The 22,758-nt window shown below is 38.2% G+C and overlaps 10 protein-coding genes across 10 annotated transcripts; 7 read left to right on the top strand and 3 right to left on the bottom strand. All coding sequences in view use genetic code 12, as the record gives it.

The window, feature by feature from the left end:
• Window positions 1-218: 218 nt before the first annotated feature.
• Window positions 219-1,724, top strand: I9W82_002410 (uncharacterized protein; the record flags this gene model as incomplete). Its single annotated transcript, XM_067691263.1, has 1 exon — window positions 219-1,724. One exon carries the CDS (start codon window positions 219-221, stop codon window positions 1,722-1,724), a length of 1,506 nt encoding a protein of 501 aa, XP_067549645.1.
• Window positions 1,725-2,949: 1,225 nt separating this feature from the next.
• On the top strand, window positions 2,950-4,890 carry MSS11 (Mss11p; the record flags this gene model as incomplete). Its single annotated transcript, XM_067691261.1, has 1 exon — window positions 2,950-4,890. One exon carries the CDS (start codon window positions 2,950-2,952, stop codon window positions 4,888-4,890), a length of 1,941 nt encoding a protein of 646 aa, XP_067549644.1.
• A 695-nt stretch (window positions 4,891-5,585) lies between these two features.
• Window positions 5,586-8,432, top strand: I9W82_002408 (uncharacterized protein; the record flags this gene model as incomplete). The annotated part of the gene is made up of 1 exon (XM_067691260.1): window positions 5,586-8,432. The coding sequence occupies one exon, from the start codon at window positions 5,586-5,588 to the stop codon at window positions 8,430-8,432; it is 2,847 nt and encodes a 948-aa protein (XP_067549643.1).
• Window positions 8,433-8,575: 143 nt separating this feature from the next.
• On the bottom strand, window positions 8,576-12,661 carry I9W82_002407 (chromatin-remodeling ATPase; the record flags this gene model as incomplete). Its single annotated transcript, XM_067691259.1, has 1 exon — window positions 8,576-12,661. One exon carries the CDS (start codon window positions 12,659-12,661, stop codon window positions 8,576-8,578), a length of 4,086 nt encoding a protein of 1,361 aa, XP_067549642.1.
• Window positions 12,662-13,845: 1,184 nt separating this feature from the next.
• Window positions 13,846-14,178, top strand: I9W82_002406 (TMEM14 family protein; the record flags this gene model as incomplete). Its single annotated transcript, XM_067691258.1, has 1 exon — window positions 13,846-14,178. The coding sequence occupies one exon, from the start codon at window positions 13,846-13,848 to the stop codon at window positions 14,176-14,178; it is 333 nt and encodes a 110-aa protein (XP_067549641.1).
• A 150-nt stretch (window positions 14,179-14,328) lies between these two features.
• On the bottom strand, window positions 14,329-14,775 carry RPB8 (DNA-directed RNA polymerase core subunit; the record flags this gene model as incomplete). Its single annotated transcript, XM_067691257.1, has 1 exon — window positions 14,329-14,775. The coding sequence occupies one exon, from the start codon at window positions 14,773-14,775 to the stop codon at window positions 14,329-14,331; it is 447 nt and encodes a 148-aa protein (XP_067549640.1).
• Window positions 14,776-15,092: 317 nt separating this feature from the next.
• On the top strand, window positions 15,093-15,644 carry I9W82_002404 (uncharacterized protein; the record flags this gene model as incomplete). The annotated part of the gene is made up of 1 exon (XM_067691256.1): window positions 15,093-15,644. One exon carries the CDS (start codon window positions 15,093-15,095, stop codon window positions 15,642-15,644), a length of 552 nt encoding a protein of 183 aa, XP_067549639.1.
• Window positions 15,645-15,989: 345 nt separating this feature from the next.
• On the top strand, window positions 15,990-17,579 carry I9W82_002403 (uncharacterized protein; the record flags this gene model as incomplete). Its single annotated transcript, XM_067691255.1, has 1 exon — window positions 15,990-17,579. The coding sequence occupies one exon, from the start codon at window positions 15,990-15,992 to the stop codon at window positions 17,577-17,579; it is 1,590 nt and encodes a 529-aa protein (XP_067549638.1).
• A 239-nt stretch (window positions 17,580-17,818) lies between these two features.
• Window positions 17,819-18,085, bottom strand: I9W82_002402 (uncharacterized protein; the record flags this gene model as incomplete). The annotated part of the gene is made up of 1 exon (XM_067691254.1): window positions 17,819-18,085. The coding sequence occupies one exon, from the start codon at window positions 18,083-18,085 to the stop codon at window positions 17,819-17,821; it is 267 nt and encodes an 88-aa protein (XP_067549637.1).
• Window positions 18,086-18,660: 575 nt separating this feature from the next.
• Window positions 18,661-22,650, top strand: ADE6 (phosphoribosylformylglycinamidine synthase; the record flags this gene model as incomplete). The annotated part of the gene is made up of 1 exon (XM_067691253.1): window positions 18,661-22,650. One exon carries the CDS (start codon window positions 18,661-18,663, stop codon window positions 22,648-22,650), a length of 3,990 nt encoding a protein of 1,329 aa, XP_067549636.1.
• Window positions 22,651-22,758: the final 108 nt, after the last annotated feature.

Below are 22,758 nucleotides of genomic sequence, written 5' to 3'. Positions count from 1 at the left end.
TGTTTATTGAAAACTCCACTCGGAAATTCTACACTTTTAAAATTACCTAATTCGGAGCTTAGATGCGCTCGATAACACAAACGCGAAATCAAAAAAAAATTCCCTCCCCCAGATGAAATTTGTTTTATAAATCAAACATTTCCCAAACTAGTTTTCGCTTTCCCGCTAATGCTACTTTCTTTTTCTTGCATTATTCAATTCCAATCTACGCCTTGTCAATGTCAATTCCATTAGAACAACAAGTTACTTTACCCGACGGACAAAAATTTGTCCTCCCAACAGGGTTATTCATCAATAACGAATTTGTCAAGTCGAAAAGTGGACACACTTTAGATTCCATCAACCCCGCAACTGGAGAAATCAATGGTACTGTATATGCAGCAGAAGCAGAAGATGTTGATATTGCAGTTAGAGCAGCTAAGGAAGCTTTCAAAACATGGAAAAAGGTGACTGGTGTTGAGAGAGGTATCTTATTGAACAAATTGGCGGATAAGATGGTTGAGCAAAGAGATTTGTTGGGATCAATTGAATCTTGGGATTCAGGCAAGACTAAAGAACAAAATGCAGTGTATGATATTGATGAATGTGTTAGTTGTTTTAGATATTTTGCTGGATGGGCAGATAAAGTTACTGGGAAAGTGATTCAAAATGATCCCAAGAAATTGGCATATACTGTTCATGAACCATTATCAGTTGTTGGCCAAATTGTTCCTTGGAATTACCCATTGGCTATGTCAGCTTGGAAATTGGCTCCAGCTTTAGCTGCTGGTAATGTTGTTGTTTTAAAGACTTCAGAAATTACTCCATTGTCAATGTTGTATGTTGCTCAGTTGATTAAGGATGTTGGGTTCCCACCAGGTGTTGTCAACATTATTTCGGGTTTTGGAAAGACTGCGGGTACTGCGTTGTGTGTCCACCCTGATGTTGCCAAGATTGCATTTACTGGATCTACTGCTACCGGTAAATTAATTGCCAAGAATGCGGCTGAAACCATGAAGGCAGTTACATTGGAATGTGGTGGAAAGTCGCCATTGATTATTAGAGCCGATGCTGATTTGGACCAAGCGGTGAAATGGGCAGCTCTTGGAATCATGTCAAATCAAGGTCAAATTTGTACAGCTACTTCACGAATCTATGCTCATGAATCGATTTATGAAAGTTTTATCTCTGCTTTATCAAAACATGTCCAAGAAACTTATAAACAAGGTGGTATGTTTGACGGTGATGCCATTGTTGGACCACAAGTTTCAGAACAGCAACGTGATAAAGTGTTGAAATATATTGAAATTGGTAAACAAGAAGGTGCTAGAGTTGTATTGGGTGGTGAAAAGAATTCTGAAGGTGAATTAGCAAAAGGATATTTCATCAAGCCAACAATTTTTGCTGACATCAAACCATCCATGAGAATAGTTAATGAAGAGATTTTCGGCCCAGTTGTATCTGTTGGCAAATTCTCCACTGATGAAGAAGCAGTAAAATTAGCTAATGGTACTGAATATGGATTAGGAGCAGCTATATTCACTAGTGACTTGACTGTTGCGCATACAATGGCATCTGATATTGAATCAGGAATGGTTTGGATCAACTCATCCAATGATTCTGATGTTCATATTCCATTTGGTGGGGTTAAAATGTCGGGTGTGGGTAGAGAATTGGGTGAGTATGGTTTGGATATGTATACTCAAGCAAAAGCCATTCACGTCAACTTGGGTAGCAAGTTGTAACTGGAAGAGGGTTTGCAGTAAGTTTGTGTAAAAGTAGTAACGAAAAGTATCGAATATGTTCAACACCTCGTACGTTTTGATCTATCTCTACCAACTGTAAACTATATTATGGTATTCATTAAAGTGCAATCGCTGTTCTTCAACAGTGGAGTTTTGCATCCTTAAGCTAAATACTTTTTTGAACGCGATGCGGCAAAAAATAGACGCAGGGAGCCGAGAAAAAGGAAACGATTCTGTGTAATAACTAAAAGATTACACTTCATTCTTAGTAGAGAGTCGAGCGAGTTGTCAGCATGTGATATAAATTGGTAGCCACAAGAATGTTTTTGTTTTTACCACTTTGAAGGCAATGTGACCGACAATTTCAAAGCTGGAAAGGCTTCTGCATAACGCACAAGGGCATCCTTGTTTGTTTTAGTGTGTCATGTGGAAATACAAAAAATAGCATGCGATAAAAACGCACCTGTTCGCCAAAACGTAGCCAATTGTTGCTTGCCTTTTTTTGATTAGAGTAGACACGCCAATCGTATTATGAGATGTATGGTATTCTAATACTTTTATTACTAAGGAAGTAGATAGGGTAAATTATTAGAATTATAGTGGTATAATTTGCTACTTTTTTCACATGATTCTAATATTTTAAAATTCTTTTTCTTGTTGCATTGGCTGCATCGAAGCCTAAAATTGCAAAAACTCGTATTTTCTAGCCATTTACTCCAATGAAAAAGTTTTAAGTTAAATTAGTTCAATTTCCTCAGAAGTAAAGAGAGTTAACAACTATATCTTATAGTTTCTACAGCGTACTTGTCTATCCTAGATTCTTCATTATTCAATTGAGACTGTGTATACATACATATATACTGGTGCGTGGTACATACATTGTGAACTTTTTCTTAATTTTGTATCTCAAAAACAAAAAGAAACAAAAAGAGAAAACAGAATTTTACTTTTCAAGACGACATATCACTTTCAACAAAACTTTATCAAAGAGACCTACTTTAAATACACCAAAGTATATATATATATACACCCACAAATACATCATCCACGCACACCTACAGTTACTCTTCAGCTATCTTCACCAACACTGAGTAAAAATCACACCCTTTTATCACGTGGGAATAAAGGCATTCATCAAGTTAGACATATAGTTTTATTTTAGACGTTGTTTTATGGATAGCGTATAATCAATCCCACCAACCTAACTCAAGCAAGTACAACATCGATGTCGTCGGCGAAGTCATCACAGCAACTTTTGATTAACCAGTTATACTTGTATCTTAAAAGTAATGGTCTAGATGAATCAGCACAGTCATTGTTGAATGAAACTAAACAAACTCAACTCTTCCAACGACAACAGAATGAGTTACTGACAGATGACGAATTTTTATATGAATGGTGGAATACATTGTGGAGTATGCAAAGTGCAATTAATCCGCAGTTGAACCAGGTACTTAATGCTTATAATATACCGTCTCCACAACAACAACTTCTTTTACAACAGAGGATGATTCAGAGACAACAACAACAACAGCAGCAACAACAACAGCAGCAGCAGCAACAACAACAGCAACAACAGCAGCAACAGCAGCAACAGCAGCAGATACGCCAACCACAGCAATCACAGCCGCCTCATCCACAGCAACAACAGTTGGCTTTTCAACGTGCTCAACAACAAATGCAAAATACACCACAAATGTTTATACCTCAACAACCTGCACCCCCACCACAACAAAACCCGTCAGTCCCACCTACGCCTCAAACAGAGAATCCACCAGGTCCATCTATTGGAAATATCCGCCCTACAAATAAACAGCTGCAAGATCAGAATCAGAGTGGAGCACAGCAACGCAAACGACTGCAACAGAAAGGCCCCGCAGCAGCAGCAGCAGCTGTAGCACTAACACCCCTGCAGCAACTGAAGCAGCAACAACCTCAACTGCAACGTCGAAGGTCAAATGCGAAAGCCAAAAATCAAACAGAAGACACCAACGATCAAGGTCCTCCTTCTTCTGCACAAAACTCTCCCGCTAATCCAAACTTGCCTAAAACTGCTCAACCAGGTAGTAGTTCAATTCCAGCAAATGTGAATCAAATACAACAACAAGCAAGACTTCAACAGTTGAAATTACAATTTCAACAGCAGGCAATTATGCAGCAACAACTACATCAACAAGCGCAACAACAAGCACAACAAGCACAACTACGAGGAATCAATGTTTCTAATGGTAATAATAACAACAACAACAATGATAATAATAATAATAATGGTAGTAGTAATAATAATCAGAATATTCCACTAGCTAATAATTTACAACAATTTCCACCACAGCAGCAACAAGCACTTGGGCCAGCTTTGCAACAAAATATAAAGACGGAGGGTAATTCCGGTCCAAATCAAAATGTCAATCCGGCACAACAAGGAGCAGTCGCGCGACAGAACGTAAATTCAGATCTAGCTCAAGGGTCTGCTAAAAATTCAGTTAAAGGAGGTGCTGCCCCAAATCAAGGTTCTACTTTACAAGCCAATGCAAATTCTAAGGCTAAAAACAATCCATCTGTTTCCAAGAGAAATATGCAATCCATAGATGCTTATCAAATGACGTTATTACAAATGGAAAATCAGAATAATCTCCAAAGACAGAGGTTTCTACAGCAGCAGTCGCAGCAACAACTGCAGCTAGCACCAGGATCTGGACCGCCACCTCAAATGGCACCTGCAGCCGACGACAATGCCCAATTGGATGCGTTGTTCTCTTTGGATCAAGCTCTGCATTTCCCTATCGGCGGTGGTCCTGCAACGAGCTCACTACAACAGCAACAGCAACAGCATCAGCATCAGCAACAGCAACCGCACCATCAACCAGCACCAGGACAACAAAGGGCACCACAGGACCAATTCCCGGGACAATTGGCATTCTCGACCGGTGATGGTATTATAGATGACTCGTTTTTCTCGTCGAATATGTTACTTGATGATTTGAAACCATCAGATATTGACGTTGATCAAGTTTTCAATGAGCATAATAATATAGCTGATCATGGTGCTGGTGGTACCAATGGTGGTGGAATGATGGATCTTGACTCTTCAAAGTTGGATGAAATTGGAGATACGTTACGAAAAGATTGGTTAAGCTCAATGGGTTCAGGACCGGGATTTGACTAACTGATCCTTGACACGCGTCACGTAAACTAGAGAGACAGAAAGAAACACGTTAGTTAAAGTATATTATGTTTAGAAGTCTATTTCCTCGGATAATTAGTATCTAATCGATAGTGATAGATGACTTTACCCCACATTCTGTCTCTGTCTGTGTTTTGTTACATGCATATAGATTAACTGTAAATGACGATTCCGGTTTGATATGAGATGACTAGTACATATAAAACACCTGTGTGTATATATTAGAGAAATAGCCGATAAAGTATTAAATTTAACCGAACTGGAATGTTAATGCAGTGTAGTGTATTATATTATCGTAAGATGGATTATGCAGAGACGGAAAATAAAATATATTTTAGTCTAAGGTACACTACCCCACTTTTAAGAAACCAAAACATAAACTACATACACACACACAAACTCTCTTCTTTTTTTTTTTTACAACCAAATTAACACCATCCAATTAATATCAACTTCAACTTCTCAAGACTAAGATAAGGAGTATATACTGAAGACATAGACTACCTAACCAGCTGGACTGAGTCTATTTAATACACAGATCAAGTACTTCCTATACAATCAAATTGATCTAGCTACATTAACCGAAAAGAGGTTTGAGTTGATCACATCTTATGCGTGGTGGTCCAAAACAGAGGACTCTTCTCCACTAAGAGCATTAATACAGCACTACCACAACCATGAACTTGGATAGGTTTAACCCATTATCGAGTAATTTCATCTATAAACAACCCACAACAAAAGAACCACAACCAGATGCTAAACTAAATACAAATGCTGATGCAAGTGACTGGGGAATTGATGAGGATCTCGTTACTCCAGCATCGGCATTGGGTACTACATTGTTTTCCAATTACGTGACTCCAGCATCGTCATCCCCATCAACGGTACATACAAACAATCCTTTTCAAGCACCACCACCACCACCACCAATATCAAACCGTCAACTGAGTTATAGTAACCACAGTAACACTCCACTTATGCATGATGACACTTTTATTCCACCACATCCCACGTATATTAACCAGCAATCACTGCAATCACTGCCATTCAAAAGAAGAGGTTCGGTAAATCTGAACTCATCACTGCAGTTCAATCAACATTACCACCAACATCAGGCTTTACATCACCATCCACTACAACGATCACATTCACAAGCAAGCCAGTTGAGTGTGCTACAGTATTGTCAGTACTCGGGAAACGTTATTTACCCAAATACGGAAACATTGTCTAAATTTATTCGGAAATATTTATCAATGGAGAGTAAAATGGGGGAATTTTGGGAAAAATTCAAATACAATCTTATCATATCCAACTTGCTCGGAGATTCAATGATTCTTTCCAAAAATGAATCAAATTTGCAACTACTAAGTTCTAATCCAATTTATACTCCACTGAAACATTTGAAGTTTACCATCAATGATGATGGCACTAGATTGATTGTGTTAAACACAACTTATAACCTTAAATACAACTACCGTTACAATAACTTTTCAACAGTGTTACTCATAATAAACTTAATCATCTATTTACTCAAACAACAACAGTCCATTTATTTTGGTGGTCGACATCATATGAGCCACGAATCTCAATTTTCTTTATTCAAATTTATCATTGTTGTGTCGTCCAAGTTAATTAAAGTGCGCAAGTTTAAAACAACAACTGAAACAAACAAGATCTTGGCCTTGTTGAATGATTTTTTAAAGTTAAATTATACTGTTAATAAGAATTTGATCCTCAGTATGGTTAAGCTCAAGAGTCAGAAATTGGATTTAGTACAAGGAAATGCAAGTTCCACTCACTTGTTAAACTCTTTATCGTTTTTGATTTTGTCCTTGAGAAGCTTTGTTGTGAAGCTCCTTCCGCATATGAATGGAGAATTGTTTCAACAATATTGCACAATAAATAATATCAATATGAACATATTAACACAAGAGTTTGATAGTGAAGACCAGGATGATCTTGAAGAGGTGATTTTTAATATCAATAAATTTAACCAGCTACGGAAATTGTTCATTTGTCAGTTGATAATTATAAATGAAAATGCTCAAAGCAACTTCTTTACGTTAAATTTAATGGATCAGTTTCAAATTGGTGAATTGGAGAGTGATTTGTCTACTTTTGACAAGATGAAACTTATATACGACGTACTCGCTGATCATAACGATTCAGTGAAGACCATCAACAAGATGTTTTCCAAAGTTGACACTATGTCCCAACCACAACCAACTACCCTGGATGAAGATTTGATTCCTAGTTTGAATCTGAATTTGTTTCAATTCACTTCGAGAATCAACAAGTTTGCTCACAACTTGAACTACTTTAACAAATATAATCAATCGCTAAGCTTGGATAATATAGAGGAACAGTATGAGAAATTAGCTATATTTCAACAATTTCGTGATGAGTTAAATCAACTTAAATTACTTCATAAGCAAACGTTGCAAGAGTTGAACCAAGAAATCAATCCTGATTATGTCATTTCAAACTCACCCAAGTCGACCGTATCAACATCACCTCAAGCAACCCAAACACCTACATTCAATCTCAAGACATTTAACAACCCATCAATAAAGAAACGTTACTCGCTACCGCCTAATGTTACGACTGCAGATTTAACAACTACAAATGGCAATTCCAATGGAGCTGCTGCATCACCAACATTACCACTGCCAGGAGCAAATACTGGACCTTCATCAAAGACTAAAAAGTACAAACGATTATCAACCGGATTGCAATTGGGTCTACTTACTGTATTTGAAGAAAATGGTGATCGAGTGTTGGCTCCAGCTATGACCCGCAACAGAAACTCGTCTACATCAAGTACGTCAGGACGAGCAGCAAATACAGTATCAACATCTTCTGCTCCTGCCAATCCATCTGCTACCTCATCGTCCACCTTGCTCCCACCTCCAAAAGTATCTTATGATGACAACTACATCAACATTCTCCCAACAAATGAATTTGAAAGTTATAACAAGTCAACTTTGGATCAATTGATTTCGAACAAAGCCAAGCACCGCAATTCAATACAGAATCGTAATTCCATCAACATGAGTCGTTTCTCGTTGAATTCGGTTCAAAGTAACGTTTCGGGAATATCCGATTTAATATCAACACAATTGACAAGCTTCAATGGTGATGAAGTTGATGATTCTGAACTTGAACCCAAATTGGAGTTATCCAACACTAGTGGTCAAAGTAAGCAAAGTGACAACCAATGCGAGAATCATGACAATGGCGAACTTGATAAACAAGACGCGAATGATTCACTGGTTATTGACGATTCCGGTCCTGGTCAATTGACTCAGGAGGAATTGAAATTGAAACTTGAAGCTAGTTTCACGAGGATCTATAACTTGGAAGCAGAAAATAAGAAATTGATGATGGAGAAAAAGAGGAGGAATAGCAAAAAGCAAGATGTTAAAGAACCTAATGAAAAAATACTTAATGATATCACGAATGAATCCAATTTACCAGATGCTTCCTTTCTTAAAGATTTGGAATCGAAGTTGAATGTGAATTGATAAAGACAACTTATAGAACCACCAGGTACCGTCACAAGGATTGTAATTTTAATAACTTTATTTTATGTTTAATTAATACATGCCACATTTGTACAATAACCGTTTCATTAAATCTATATACCTAAAATCATTTATTTTTGCAATTAATTGCTTGCCCCTTCTTCATCATCACCAAGCAACAAGAAAGCAGCATCCTTCTTTGAACTCTTAGTCTCTTCTTTACCATTAGATCCACCACTCGTGGTCTTACCCTCCATAACAACCTGCTGCACCTGTTCCTTCTGCTTAGCACGATCCCTCATTCTCTCTTCAATGGTATTTCTCGTCAATAATCGATACACCGTAACTTGACGCGTTTGACCCAATCTATGAGCACGATCCATAGCTTGTGAATCTATAGTTGGATTCCAATCCGAATCATAGAATATGACAGTATCAGCAGCAGTCAAATTGATACCCAACCCACCGGCTCTCGTACTTAGCAAAAACACAAAAATTTCCGGCTTGGTTTGCCAATCGTGGACCAAGTCTCTACGATCATCCAACTTGGAAGATCCATCGAGTCGGATATATTTGTGTTGACGATACGTTAGGTATTCTTCCATCAAGTCCATCATTTTCGTCATTTGGAAATAGATAAGGACACGATGATCATGTTGTTTGAGATTGACTAACAACTCATCCAATTTGGCCAATTTACCAGACTCAGTAATGAATCTATCCATTGATGGCATACGAATGTTGGAGTAGTCAATGAACTTGTTGATTGGATCGGGTAACATGTTTGTTGGTGGGTATTGATCAAGTGGTACTTGGTCCTGCATGTATCGATACTCTTCATTTAATGACATTGGAGCTAGAGAGGATCTGATTTTGGGGTTGAATAATTCCAGCAGATACTCATTTGTGAAATTGATAGAAGGACAAGTGACTGTGACTGGTGGAACTGACGCAATTGGTGTATATGCTGGGTCCAACCGGTTCAAATACATTTCGTCATAAACAGGTTTCGAAACTGAACAAAGTTCAGTCAATATGGGTGAATTGGCAACTTTAGAAGATTCTTGAGCCAATTTTTTATCAGGAATGAGCAATTTGGAATGTTTTGGTTTATACTCGCCTTCATATAGGTAATTGGCCCTTTCAAGTTGTGACCCGTTGGTGTATTTGTGTAAGCCAATGGCTCTTTCAATAATATTGGATTTGGCAATAGTTTTGACATCACCTAATGAAGTATCGATATCATTTACCCACCCTAGATCCTTGGCATTTTCAGGGCTGTATATGTTAAACTTCTCAAGTAATGCATTTGGTGTATTTTTTTCAAAATTAGGGGTTAACAACTCATCATAAATCAACCTTGGCAACTGGAAATTGATTTCATTTTCAGTCGAGTAGCTGTACTCCAATTCATTACCTTCTCTCAAAAATGAACTAGTTTCAGCATACTTTGCAAAACTAAAAGGCGATCTCACATCAGCTCTTTCAAATAAATCAGGATGATTACAAACTTTTCTAAATTGCATCACCAAGTTAACCAACGAAGTCGAGTCGTCTGAATTTGAATTTGCTGCATCCAATAAATCCATGATGGAAATTTGCGACTTCAACATTTGATAATACTTCTTTTGTCTATTGGTTAAATCACAGAATAGATCAATTTCAACTTTATCACCCAATTCACTTTGAACATTCTTTTTAATACGCCTCAACATGAATGGTTTTAAAATCATGTGTAACCTTCTCAATTGTTGTTCATCCAACCCTGTGTTTGATTGGGCGTGACTTTCGATATCTTTGGAGAACCAATCACTAAATTCATCATGAGAATCAAACAATGTTGGCATAATGAAATGCAACAAGGCCCACAACTCTTGCATAGAATTCTGAATTGGGGTACCAGTCAAAAGTAACCTATTACGACAACTTAATGACAAAAGTGACTTCCATCTTGAAGACTGTGATGATTTAATAGCTTGAGCTTCATCTAGAATCATATATTGCCACTTCATTTTCTGGAAATATGCAATATCTGACACTATCAATTGATATGATGTAACCAAAACATGGAAAGGTGCATCCTTGTCATATCTCAATGACTTTCTATCCCAAAACTTACGCAACACCTTACGATCTTTAGCATGACCCCAGTAAGGCAAGACTTTAAATTGAGGTACAAACTTGGATATTTCTTGCTGCCAATTGTGCAAGGTTGATGAAGGAGTAACAACCAAATATGGACCCCAAATGTTATGAGTCTCTGCCAAGTAAGCCAAGACAGATATACTTTGAACTGTTTTACCTAAACCCATCTCATCGGCCAAGATACCGTTAATACCTTGCTCATACAAATTAGCCAACCAGTTCAAACCTTTGATTTGGTATTCCTTCAATGTACACTTCAACATCTTTGGCTGTTCAATGCTTATGTCACCAAGAAGTGTTGGGTTTTGAAAGTTCATTTCTTCTCCATTTGTATCAGGGTTCTTGAATGGTTCAGAGTCGTCAAATTGTTTAGCTTTATTTTGAGCACTAACCAAGGCATTTTGTGCATTTTGTGCTGCTGCCCTATGCAAGGCATCTTCATCGTCATTATCGAAATCCAAAGTCAGGATATCATTATTTGCTGCGTCAACATCAGCAAACTTGTCCAAATGTTCTTTTGCTTGTGCTCTAATTCTTGGATCGGAGTCAGCACCTTCAATTTCATCTGTTTTGATCTTTTTACCAATGAAATGTGAGTACAATTCGGTTTGGGTAATTAAGAAATTCAACTTTCTCGATTGACGTTTAGCTTCACGATCTTCTTCCTCTTTCTTGGCCTTGTCAACCAATTCCTTTTCGTGTTTCTTCTTCAATTCTCTTTCAATTCTTTCGTTACGTTTCCAGAAGTTGAACATCTCTCTCATTGCTCTTCTGGCTTTTGTAGTTAAATCTTTTTGATTCTTGGTGTTTCTCAATTGCCACCTCTTCGCTTCCCTAGAAGCTAAAAGACAAGTCTTTTTCAAATTGATAATTTTAGCTTGTGTTGATTGTTGCATGAGCCTACTGACTTTAGGTCCATCTTTTCGTGACATATCCTTCCATATAGCAACATATGTAGTGTCGTACTGTCTCATAAAGGCCTTGTGTTCCTTTGAAGTCAAGCTCGAAGCCTGACTCTTTTTGCCATCTTGATCCACTTTCATTCTCTTGGTATCACCTCCTGACTGCTGTGGTGTTGAACTCTCCCCCTCCTCCTCCTCCTCGTTATCATCATCATCATCATCGTCCAAAAACAGATCCTCATCAAATTCGCCACTTTCATCATCATAAGCCTTTCTTTTAGCCTTTGGGCGACTGCTTCGCCTTACATTTAAATCAATAATCTCCTGCGGAACAGAACTCTTTGGTCTAATTGGAACAGGTCCATTAGAGCCAGGTAATGGAGTAATAGGTCTGTTAGCACCATTGTTTGCAGACCCATTAGTTGCATGTAGCTCCTCAGCTGGTTTCTTTCTTCTAGACTTGTGTTCAACCTTGTGTATTTCTCTTGTTGAACCCCATTTATACTCTTTACCTCTGGTGCTATTATGGTGCAAAGGCTTGGAGTAGTCTATATGAACCAACTCTTTGTTTTTGTTAGTATCACTAATCTTGTTTGCCCTAGACGAAATATCTTCAGCAACAACACGATCAATATAGTTGGCAGCAAATTGATGAGTATTGATCAAGTAGTTGTTCAATTTGGCTTCATCAAATTTCAACAACTTCAAATCATGACTTAACCTCTGGTACTTATCCAACTGATTGATGGCATTAACGTTGGTTTCAAATTTCGACTTATACTGCTGATCTATTTGAGGTGAAAAGTCGGGGAATTCAGCCAAAGTGTTGACTGGTGGAAGTATACTAGAGACTATGGAATTTTCTTTGGACAAGGTAGATAATGGTTTATGCTGACCATCAACCCCTAAAGGATACTGTGACTGCAGTGGTGGAGCAACAACGTGATGAATAGATTGTTGGTCATAGCCCATTGGCATTGGCATTTGCATTTGCTGACGTGCACTCATCGCACCATTAGCATAAGCTTCTTGAGTAAAACCATTGTTTGTAAAAGACGGCTGCTGTTGCTGATGATGCATGATTGGCTGTTGATGCTGTTGCTGTTTCACTGGTTGTTGTGGTGGTGTTGTTGTTGGTGGCGTTGATGTGCTATCATTAGATAGCATAGACGAAATGTTCATCTTTTTCTGCTTAACTTGTGTTGAATGAAAACTGTACTATTATGAAGCTTTGTTTTTTTTTGTAGGTTTTGATTGATTGATTGATTGATTTGGTGATGATATTTGTTCTGTTCTTATGTTTTATTAGTTTTGTTGAATGTTGTTTGTAATAAAGTTCTTTTTCATTTGTTTTCATTCGAAACAACAATTAGGACTGCGGACTCAATCAACATCATTCTCTCTTGATCAGCTGTAACTAACTTAAAAACCTTTTGGAAAAAATATACACAAAACGTACAATTGCATTACATTAAGACATAAAATATAAATTTCAAGAGAAGAAACAAAAGAAAAAAGAAAAAGCAGCATAGTTTGTATGCAGTACGACCGTAAGAAGCGATGGAATCTATCTTTACGGATTACTTCAGAATACTCTTGATATGAAAGAGTCAACTTCCTACTCTGTTTACTGATGTATTCCTTTGCTATTACTTTGCTGTATACATTTTCTGCTTCAAGCCTCCTCCCGCTACGTCAGGCAGACAAAAAAAAAAAAAAACAAGGAAGAAAAAAAAAAAAAATTTTTTCGGTTGTTTTGTTTTGTTCAAATTCCCTCACACACGTCTACGCAAAGATATATATGATTTCAATCTAATTGGTTAAAGGAGAAAAAAAACTTAAGGAAATAGATGTATTATACCCGAGTGGAGAGTAGCAAAAGGAAATAGGTAAAGCGAATTCAGTACCTTCTATAGTAGAACGAATGAAAACCACAGTAGACTCAAAAATAACTATGTGGTCATCTGATTGCAAGTGGATTAAAGGCTGGTAAAATCTCGTGATATGAGAAAGAGCGTCCCATAATCTCTCTTAATCCATCTTAAATTTCGACTTGTTACCAGTATTTGAGTTGCTACAAACTACTGATGCTCCATTTTTACTTCCTGTACTAGTTATTTATTGCCCACTACATTGTGTAAATTCTAATTCAATTTAAAAAGCTCAGCAAAACAAATTTATTGTGTACCGCGTGAGAGGAGTGAGAGAGAGAGAAAAAAAGCGACTGATTTTTTTTTTTTTTACCTCCAGAAGTAGTCACGTGTGAGACGGATGACAAATGACGGGGGGAAAAATTTTGAAGACGTGTTTTCCGTTCCAACTGCAGCAGCAATTAATTAATACTCATACATACAGCATTTACAATTATGGGAGCAGATCATCCAGCATTCACTTTGTCAGCCCTTTGTGCCGTCGGTGGTTTCATGGGCTATTTCCGTAAAGGTTCAGTTCCATCCTTAGTCGCCGGGTTGGGAGTATCAACATTGTACGGAATTTCAGGCTATTTGTTAAACCAAAACGCCGATTATGGGCTTGAATTGGCATTGGGTACTAGTTCTGTCTTGTTAGCTGCAGGATTGTCAAGATCTGCCTCAACAAGCTTCAAGAAGCCAGTTCCACTTGCATTGCTTCTTTTAGGAGGATTGTCAACTGGTTACTACTTTAAGAAGTATGATGAATTCTATCCAATCTTTGGATAAGAGAGCACTCGCATAGATTGCATAGATTGTACGGTATAGCAATATATATACAGGTTATTACGTTTTGACAACTTTTCTTTAAATGTTCACACTACTACAAATCACTCTCTCTAAAGTATCCATTTTATTCCTCTATAAGTACAGACTTGATCATAACTCGTTGTAATGACGTATCAAAATGTAGGCATTTTCTTGTTTCAAATTACTCAAAGAACGGTAACCACCTTCTAATCTCATCAATAATCCACCAAATGAAATATACACTGACATCTTATCATTATCAGCATTCTCTTCAAACTTGTAAACAGTTCCATACATGACATAGTCATAATCATCAGCCAATGACCGTTCTCCTTGCTTGGGAGGTCTCCATGACCCATTTGATGTAATCATTGTACTTTCATTGCCTAGCGACGAAGCCAAAGTTATCGTCAATGAGTCATTCTCTTTAACAGGAAATAGCTCACTGTTTATGTCCAATGTGATTGTAATATCTTTTGATGTTAATGAATGCCCCGTTATTCTGCATACTCTATTGTATCTTCCTGGATCAGTGGAATCCACAGCAAACATATCTTCAAATAACACTCCAGACATGGTTGATAATTGTATATATGTATTGGGTTATCTTTTTGTAATGTGTTTGCTATTTACAGCTATGAATCACCCTCTGATGAATATGAATGGTGAAGACTTTTATTCGATGGATTTTACTTGCTTTTGTGATTCTGAAAAAAAAAAAAAAAATTCTGGTCGTGCGTGTAGTTACAATTTTATCCCAATTGGTGTAATTTGTAAACATAGCCATTAAGAGTTCCATTTATAGAAAAATCAAAAGGGAGAGGGAGAGAGGGAAATAGAAGAAGGGTTGTAAAGTATCTTCACTCATTAGTATTTTGCAATATCCAATAGACATGATAACCGAAAAGACAGCTTCTAATGACAGTGACGCCAGTAGCAAAACAGTTAAAGCAAAATGCCTAAGAGTAGTGTTTGCAGCATTACTATTCATTGGTATAGTGATGTATACGTGTTGTTCAATGCCACATCCAGGAAGCTTAACAAGAAATCCATTCCACAGAGAAACAAGCCAGTCTACACAAACTGGCGTTGGATGTAAAGAGCAGATGGAGCTGATGAGTAGCACCGGAACAGAGGTCCTTCGTAACCAGCCTGAAGCTCACAATCCACACTCTGAGAAGCCACAACACCAGAAAGAACCACCCACAACCACTATTGACCTCATCAAGAGAAAAGATTTTTCCCAATCAGATTCAGACTCCTCGGAAACATCAGATCTGAAAAGCACACCAATCTATGACAAACCTTGGATGAGGTTCCTTTTTGCATTAGGCGGTATAATTGTACTCAATATGGTTGCCATTTGTATTCATCATTTATACTTGATCGTCACAAGGTCACAAAATAGGTATAGAGAATTTGAGGAGGAAAAGTCACCATTTTAAGAACTCCCATTCCCCTTTGTATAGAACCCAGCTATATACTCCAAGTGCATATATTTTAAAGAGTTGAGTCGGTATTGACCGTTCTTAACGTTGTAGACATCTGATAACAGAGCCCTTAAGCCAATAAAATCTTGTCGGAGTAGTCCTTTAGCAATTTAGATAAGAATTGGGAACACAAAGTTGAAGAAAATTAATTTTACACGAAAGATTGCCATGAAACAAAAGGCAAAACACAAGACCACGCTTTACTTTCCACTTTATAATAAGGTCTACTTTAAACTCACATTTTGCATAACCTTGCATTTTTTTTGCTCATAACCCATTTGCAACCATTTGAAGAGGACCATGTCCAAACTTCCGTCGTTGACTACCAGGCTAATTCAAATTGCGTGTGCCATCCTATGGTGTCTAGCAGCAGCCGGTCCAGTATTTGGTTTCGCAGCACTAAAACCAGTCTTAATCTCCCAAAATATCTATGAATCGAAATGTGATTTGGAAACAGAATCAACCGAAACCAAATGCGTCAATCAAGATTTGTCGTTGAACTTTTTATTCACAATTGCTTGTATGGTAACGAACATTAGTGCATTGCCTGTTGGATCTATATTGGACGCATATGGACCGAAAATAACCGGTATTATTGGCTCGGTCATTATAGCGTTGGCATCATTGAGTTTGAAGTTTGCCGATCGGATGGCTTTTCTTGATGGATATTTGATTGGATACACCTTGTTGGCATTAGGTGGTCCATTTGTATTCATTAGCTGTTTTCAACTTGCAAATAGCTTTCCCAAGAATTCAGGTTTAATATTGGCGTTATTGACTGGAGCATTTGATTCATCGTCGGCATTGTTTCTACTTTATCGTGTTTATTACTTTAGTATTGAAAAGTTGTCTGTTTCCAACTTCTTCACTGGCTACTTGATTGTGCCGGCGTTCATATTCCTTTGTCAGCTATTCATCATGCCCAAGGACTCGTACAAGACAGTGGGAACATTGGCAAAGATTGCCGAGACTGGAATTGATGAAACTGGAAGACCATTGGATGATGACTTGTTGCTTCCAGAGGATCGTGAAAATGAGCTTACTGCAAGGGATGATCTCTATCAGCCAACAATTACTGAAACTACTGCACTTTTGATGAGAAAACCCTCGGTCTCTAGTCGAAGAGCATCTACATTATCAAGAGCCTCATATAATTCAATAAAATCGTCCTATGAGCAAGAAGCAGATACGAAATTGGTTTCATCATCTGGTGGTGTATTCGGTGTCTTGCATGGATATTCAATATCACAACAATTGAAATCTCCATGGTTTACGCTTATGACATTCTTTACTACTATACAAATGTTGCGTATCAATTTTTTTGTTGCAACAATCAAAGCTCAGATTTTCTACTTGTATGGAGGTGACGAAGAGATTGCTACAACTGTGAATCACTTTTTCGACTTGGCGTTACCATTGGGTGGTATATGTTCAATTCCTTTCATTGGTCTTATTTTGGATAACTTATCAACATTGACAGTGTTGTATATCCTAACTGGAATGTCTTTATTCATTGGAGTGATGGGATTTTTGTCATGGCTTCCAGGTACATACGCCGGTATCATTGTTCTCGTGGTGTATCGTCCATTCTATTACACGGCAGTTTCAGACTTTTGTGCAAAAGTATTTGGCTATGATAATTTTGGAACTGTCTATGGAGCAATTATTGCAATTAGTGGGGTTTGTAACATTTTGCAACAAGTGATGGATAAAGCAACTAAAGAGCATTTCCATATGAATCCTACGCCAATCAATGCACTTTTAGTGACGTTGACGCTTGTTTTTGGTGCAAGTTTGATTGGATTTGTAAAGTCTCAAGAAAAGGATATGAGGAGAAGACATTTAGAAATGGAGGCGGAAGATGCAACATTTAGATCTATTCCAACATAGACAGGTATATAAAGAGTAAATACATATGTGACATAGTTTCTATTCTCTCCTGCGCTTTCGTGTAGTGAGTGTATCAGGGTCAAGTGCAGTAAGCGGTGGGAGACACAAGACTGGCTTTTGCGACTCTGGTACAGTTTCAGCAACCAACTTTAACTTCTGTAAATCACTTTTTTCTACTACACCGGTTGGAAGCCGGCTCCCATTCTGAGGAAAATTCGATAATATTTCTTCAACACTCTTCATTTCTTCTTCTTATCAGCTTTACTTTCTTTTTCAATTTCCCTTCTTGTTCCCTTTAACAATTCCAAATGGCCTACTCTACTAGCAATCAACTTTTCTGTACTTTTCATCAATTGACCTTGATGAACTTTGGTTAACTTTTGTGCTTCTTTTGCTGATTGTTTCTTCGGTTTGATGATTTTGGGAGCTGCTCTTTTGGGGTTCTGTTGTTTCTTGGTGACTCTTGCTGGACCTTTCGACTTTAGTTTTAGGTTGCCCTGAGCCATTTCTATTGCTTGTTGTGTGAAGGAGATGAGATAAGAAACAAAATTCGTTTTTTTTTTTCTGTTGTGAAGAGCGAGCGAGATGGATACACAAACTGGGAAGAAGAAACCGCTTATTCAGTGCAGATAAAAGCTCGTTTGGTACGGTTGAAATGGACTATTCTGGGAGGCGGGGAGGGTGTCGAGACTCACTGTCTTCGCTTAGTAGACATAAGGATATCCTGAGAATATTCTGCAGGAGTTTTTACCAGTTTGAACATGTTCAATTTACTCTACATTCTGTCCCCGCCCTACACCCATGCAGCTACTCATTCAACATGCCTCCATATCCTACCAAATATAAGTATATCCTACTGTGTTTGCACCTATGTGCTGATGAAAGGCTGCAAAAGCTTCCTCTTCTCTTGTATGCAGAACCTGGCAAAATCGCATCTCAATTTAATTTTCGTCACAAAAATTAATAATCACTTCGGAATTGACTCTGCTTGATGATCTACCCTTTCTTTTACAGTAGTCGGTTTTAACCTCACACAACCTGCCTACTTCTGGCAAACAACACATAGACTAATCAGGATATAATGAGCACCAACTTCCTAGTCTTACCAGGGCCAAAAGCATTGTCTCCATTCAGAGTCAATAATTTGATTCAAGAAATTGAGAAAAAGTCCCAACACCCAAACTCAATTGAAGAAGTTGCTAGTCAATACACTCACTATGTTTCCCTTAAAAAGCCATTGAATGAAAAGCAGTTGGAATTGTTGAAGATCTTGTTGACTTATGATAACCCAGTTGATACTTCAAATCCAATGAATGCTGAATTGATCAAGTTGTCAACTGGTGAAGCTCAAGCTAAAGGGTCGGAAGAGTTTGTCCAGATCTTGCCTAGACCAGGAACTATTTCACCATGGTCGTCAAAGGCTACTGATATTGCCCAAATTTGTGGATTGGGTGAATTTATCGAAAGAATCGAACGTGGATTATCATTATTGTTTAAAACAAAAGAAGGTGAAACATTCACCGTTTCTGGTGATATTTTGACTTCGGTGTTTGATAGAATGACTCAAAAGCTTTATGTTGATAACGATATCCCCAAGTATGATGATTTGTTTGCTCACCACAAACCAAAACCGCTTGTTACTGTTGATTTATTAAGTAACAAAGACAACTTGTTGCAAGCAAATAAGGAATTGGGGTTGGCTTTGGACCAAGGTGAAATTGACTACTTGATTAACGCATTCACTCAAGTTATTGGTCGTAACCCAACTGATGTGGAATTATTTATGTTTGCTCAAGTCAACTCCGAGCACTGTCGTCACAAGATTTTCAATGCTGACTGGACAATTGACGGGGTCAAGAAGGACAAGTCATTGTTTAAGATGATTAGAAACACTCATGAGAAAAACCCTCAATATACTGTATCAGCTTATTCTGATAATGCAGCTGTTTTTGAAGGACCTGAGGGTTATTTATTCACTCCAGACTTTAAAACCAAACAATGGAAATCTATCAAAGAAAGCGTTCAAACGTTGGTCAAGGTTGAAACTCATAACCATCCAACTGCTGTTTCACCCTTTGCTGGTGCAGCCACTGGTTCAGGTGGTGAGATTAGAGATGAAGGTGCCGTGGGAAGAGGTTCCAAATCGAAAGCTGGTTTGTCTGGTTTCACCGTATCTGACTTGAACATTCCAACGTTGAAGCAACCATGGGAAAGAGACGTTGGTAAACCAAACCATATAGCTAGCTCTTTGGATATAATGATTGAAGCACCAATTGGTTCAGCTGCATTCAATAATGAGTTTGGAAGACCAGCAATCAATGGTTATTTCAGAACATTAACCACGGAAGTTGAGAACGCAAAAGGAGAGAATGAAATTAGAGGCTTCCATAAACCAATTATGTTGGCTGGTGGTATGGGTGCCATCAGACCAGGATTGGCTTTGAAGAACAAGAAAATTACACCTGGTGCCAAGTTGATTGTCTTGGGTGGACAGTCGATGTTGATTGGATTGGGTGGTGGTGCAGCTTCATCCATCAGTTCAGGTGAAGGCTCGGCTGATTTGGATTTTGCATCCGTGCAAAGAGGTAATCCAGAGATCCAAAGAAGAGCACAACAAGTAATTGATGCATGTGTGTCATTAGGTGCTGAAGGTAACCCTATTCAATCTATTCATGATGTTGGTGCTGGTGGGTTGAGTAATGCATTGCCCGAATTGGTTCATGATAATGAATTAGGAGCCAAGTTTGAATTAAGATCAATCTTGTCATTAGAACCAGGAATGTCACCAATGGAAATTTGGTGTAATGAGTCTCAAGAAAGATATGTTTTGGGAGTTGCACAAGAGGATTTGGAAATGTTTTCAAAAATTTGTGAACGTGAAAGAGCACCTTTTGCCGTAGTTGGAGAAGCCACTGAAGAGCAAAGATTGGTTTTGGCGGATTCATTGTTGAAGGGTACTCCTATTGACTTGGAAATGTCGGTATTATTTGGTAAACCACCCAAGATGTCACGAGTTGCCACTACTGAAAACTTAAAATTGAAGCCATTTGAAACTAAAGAATTGGAAATCAGCGAGTCGATTGATCGTGTTTTGCAATTGCCATCAGTGGGATCGAAATCATTCCTTATCACTATTGGTGACAGGTTTATCACCGGATTAGTTGATCGTGATCAAATGGTGGGACCTTGGCAAGTACCAGTAGCTGATGTTGGTGTTACCGCCACTTCTTTAGGGGAAACAGTATTGTCAACAGGTGAAGCTATGGCTATGGGTGAAAAGCCAACTTTAGCTTTAATTTCAGCTAGCGCCTCTGCCAAAATGGCAGTAGCTGAATCATTATTGAATGTGTTTGCTGCTGATGTGCCTTCTTTGGAGCACGTTAAATTATCAGCCAATTGGATGTCTGCTGCAAGTCACCCTGGTGAAGGTGCTAAATTATATGAAGCTGTTGAAGCCATTGGTCTTGACTTGTGTCCGGAATTGGGAGTGTCAATTCCAGTTGGTAAAGATTCCATGAGTATGAAGATGAAATGGGATGATAAGGAAGTTACTGCACCTTTGGCATTGACGATTACTGCTTTTGCTCCAGTTGATAACACCTCCAACACTTGGACCCCACAGCTTCAACATGTTGATGACTCTGTTTTAGTTCTTGTTGATTTGGCTGCAAAGGATAAGAAATCCCTCGGTGGATCCGCTTTGGCACAAGTTTATAAAGAGGTGGGTGATTCTGCTCCAACTGTGCATTCAAATGCCGTATTGAAAGCATTTTTGCAATCCTTAGTTGTATTGCATAAGCAATTCCCCGTATTGGCATACCATGATAGGTCCGAAGGTGGTTTACTTGCCACTGTGTTGGAAATGGCTTTTGCTGGAAGATGTGGATTTGACATTTCATTAGACACTGAAGAGGACCAATTTACTGAGTTGTTTAATGAAGAGTTGGGAGCTGTTTTCCAAATTAGATTGCATGATTTGATCAAATTTAAGGAAATTTTTGCCAACCACGGATTGGACAATGAGTTTGTCAAGGTTATTGGTAAGCCAAGTTTCCATGATCAAGCAATCAATATTTCATACAATGGTGCACCTATTTACACATCTACTCGTGCTCATTTGCAACAATTGTGGAGCAACACTTCCTACCATATTCAGAAAATGAGAGACAATCCAGTCACATCAAAACAAGAGTATGATGCAATTGCTGATGATAAGGACCCTGGTATCAGCTATCAATTGACATTCAATCCTAGTGAGCGTAAATCATACAAGACGAAACCAAGAGTAGCTATTTTAAGAGAACAAGGTGTCAACTCACAACAAGAAATGGCATGGAGTTTCCAACAAGCTGGATTCGATGTATATGATGTCACTATGTCAGACATTTTAGAAGGAAGGGTCACTTTGGACGATTTTGTTGGATTGGCTGCTTGTGGTGGGTTTTCATATGGTGATGTTTTAGGAGCTGGTGCTGGATGGGCTAAATCAGTTTTATTCCACGAAAATGCCAGAAACGAGTTCAAAAAGTTCTTCCAGGATAGAACTGATACTTTTGCATTTGGTGCATGCAATGGATGTCAATTTTTCAGTCGAATTGCTGAATTGATTCCAGGAACTGAGCATTGGCCAACATTTGAACGTAACTTGTCAGAACAATATGAAGCCAGGTTTGTCATGGTTGAGGTTGATCTGTCTGAGAAGAACAATTCCATCTTTTTGCAAACCATGAAGGGATCGAGATTGCCAATCGCTGTAGCTCATGGTGAAGGACGTGCTCAATTTAAATCAGTGGAGGATAAAGAGGTATTCAAATCGGACGTCATTCATTACATTGACAACTACGGAAACCCAACACAAACATACCCATTCAATCCTAATGGATCGCCAAATGCTATTGCTGGTATAAGTTCTGCAAATGGAAGAGTTTTGGCAATGATGCCTCATCCAGAGAGAGTCACTCGTAAAGAGAGTAATTCATGGTACCCACACGCACAAGCTAAAGAATGGCAAGGATATGGACCATGGGTTGAATTGTTTAAATCTGCAAGAGCCTGGGTAGGTGATAACTAGTTTAATAAAAGAGTAAATCGGGTAATCGTGGTACAGTGAAGTAGGTTGTATACGTTCTTCTGTTGGTGTTAGGGCTAAGCCCTAATTGATTTTTTTTTTTTTTTTCTC

This window comes from Candida metapsilosis, assembly GCF_017655625.1.
Source record: "Candida metapsilosis strain BP57 chromosome Unknown scaffold2, whole genome shotgun sequence".
Taxonomy (NCBI): domain Eukaryota; kingdom Fungi; phylum Ascomycota; class Pichiomycetes; order Serinales; family Debaryomycetaceae; genus Lodderomyces; species Lodderomyces metapsilosis.
The sequence above is the reverse complement of the archived record's forward strand: the minus strand, read 5'-3'. Positions and strand labels throughout refer to the sequence as shown.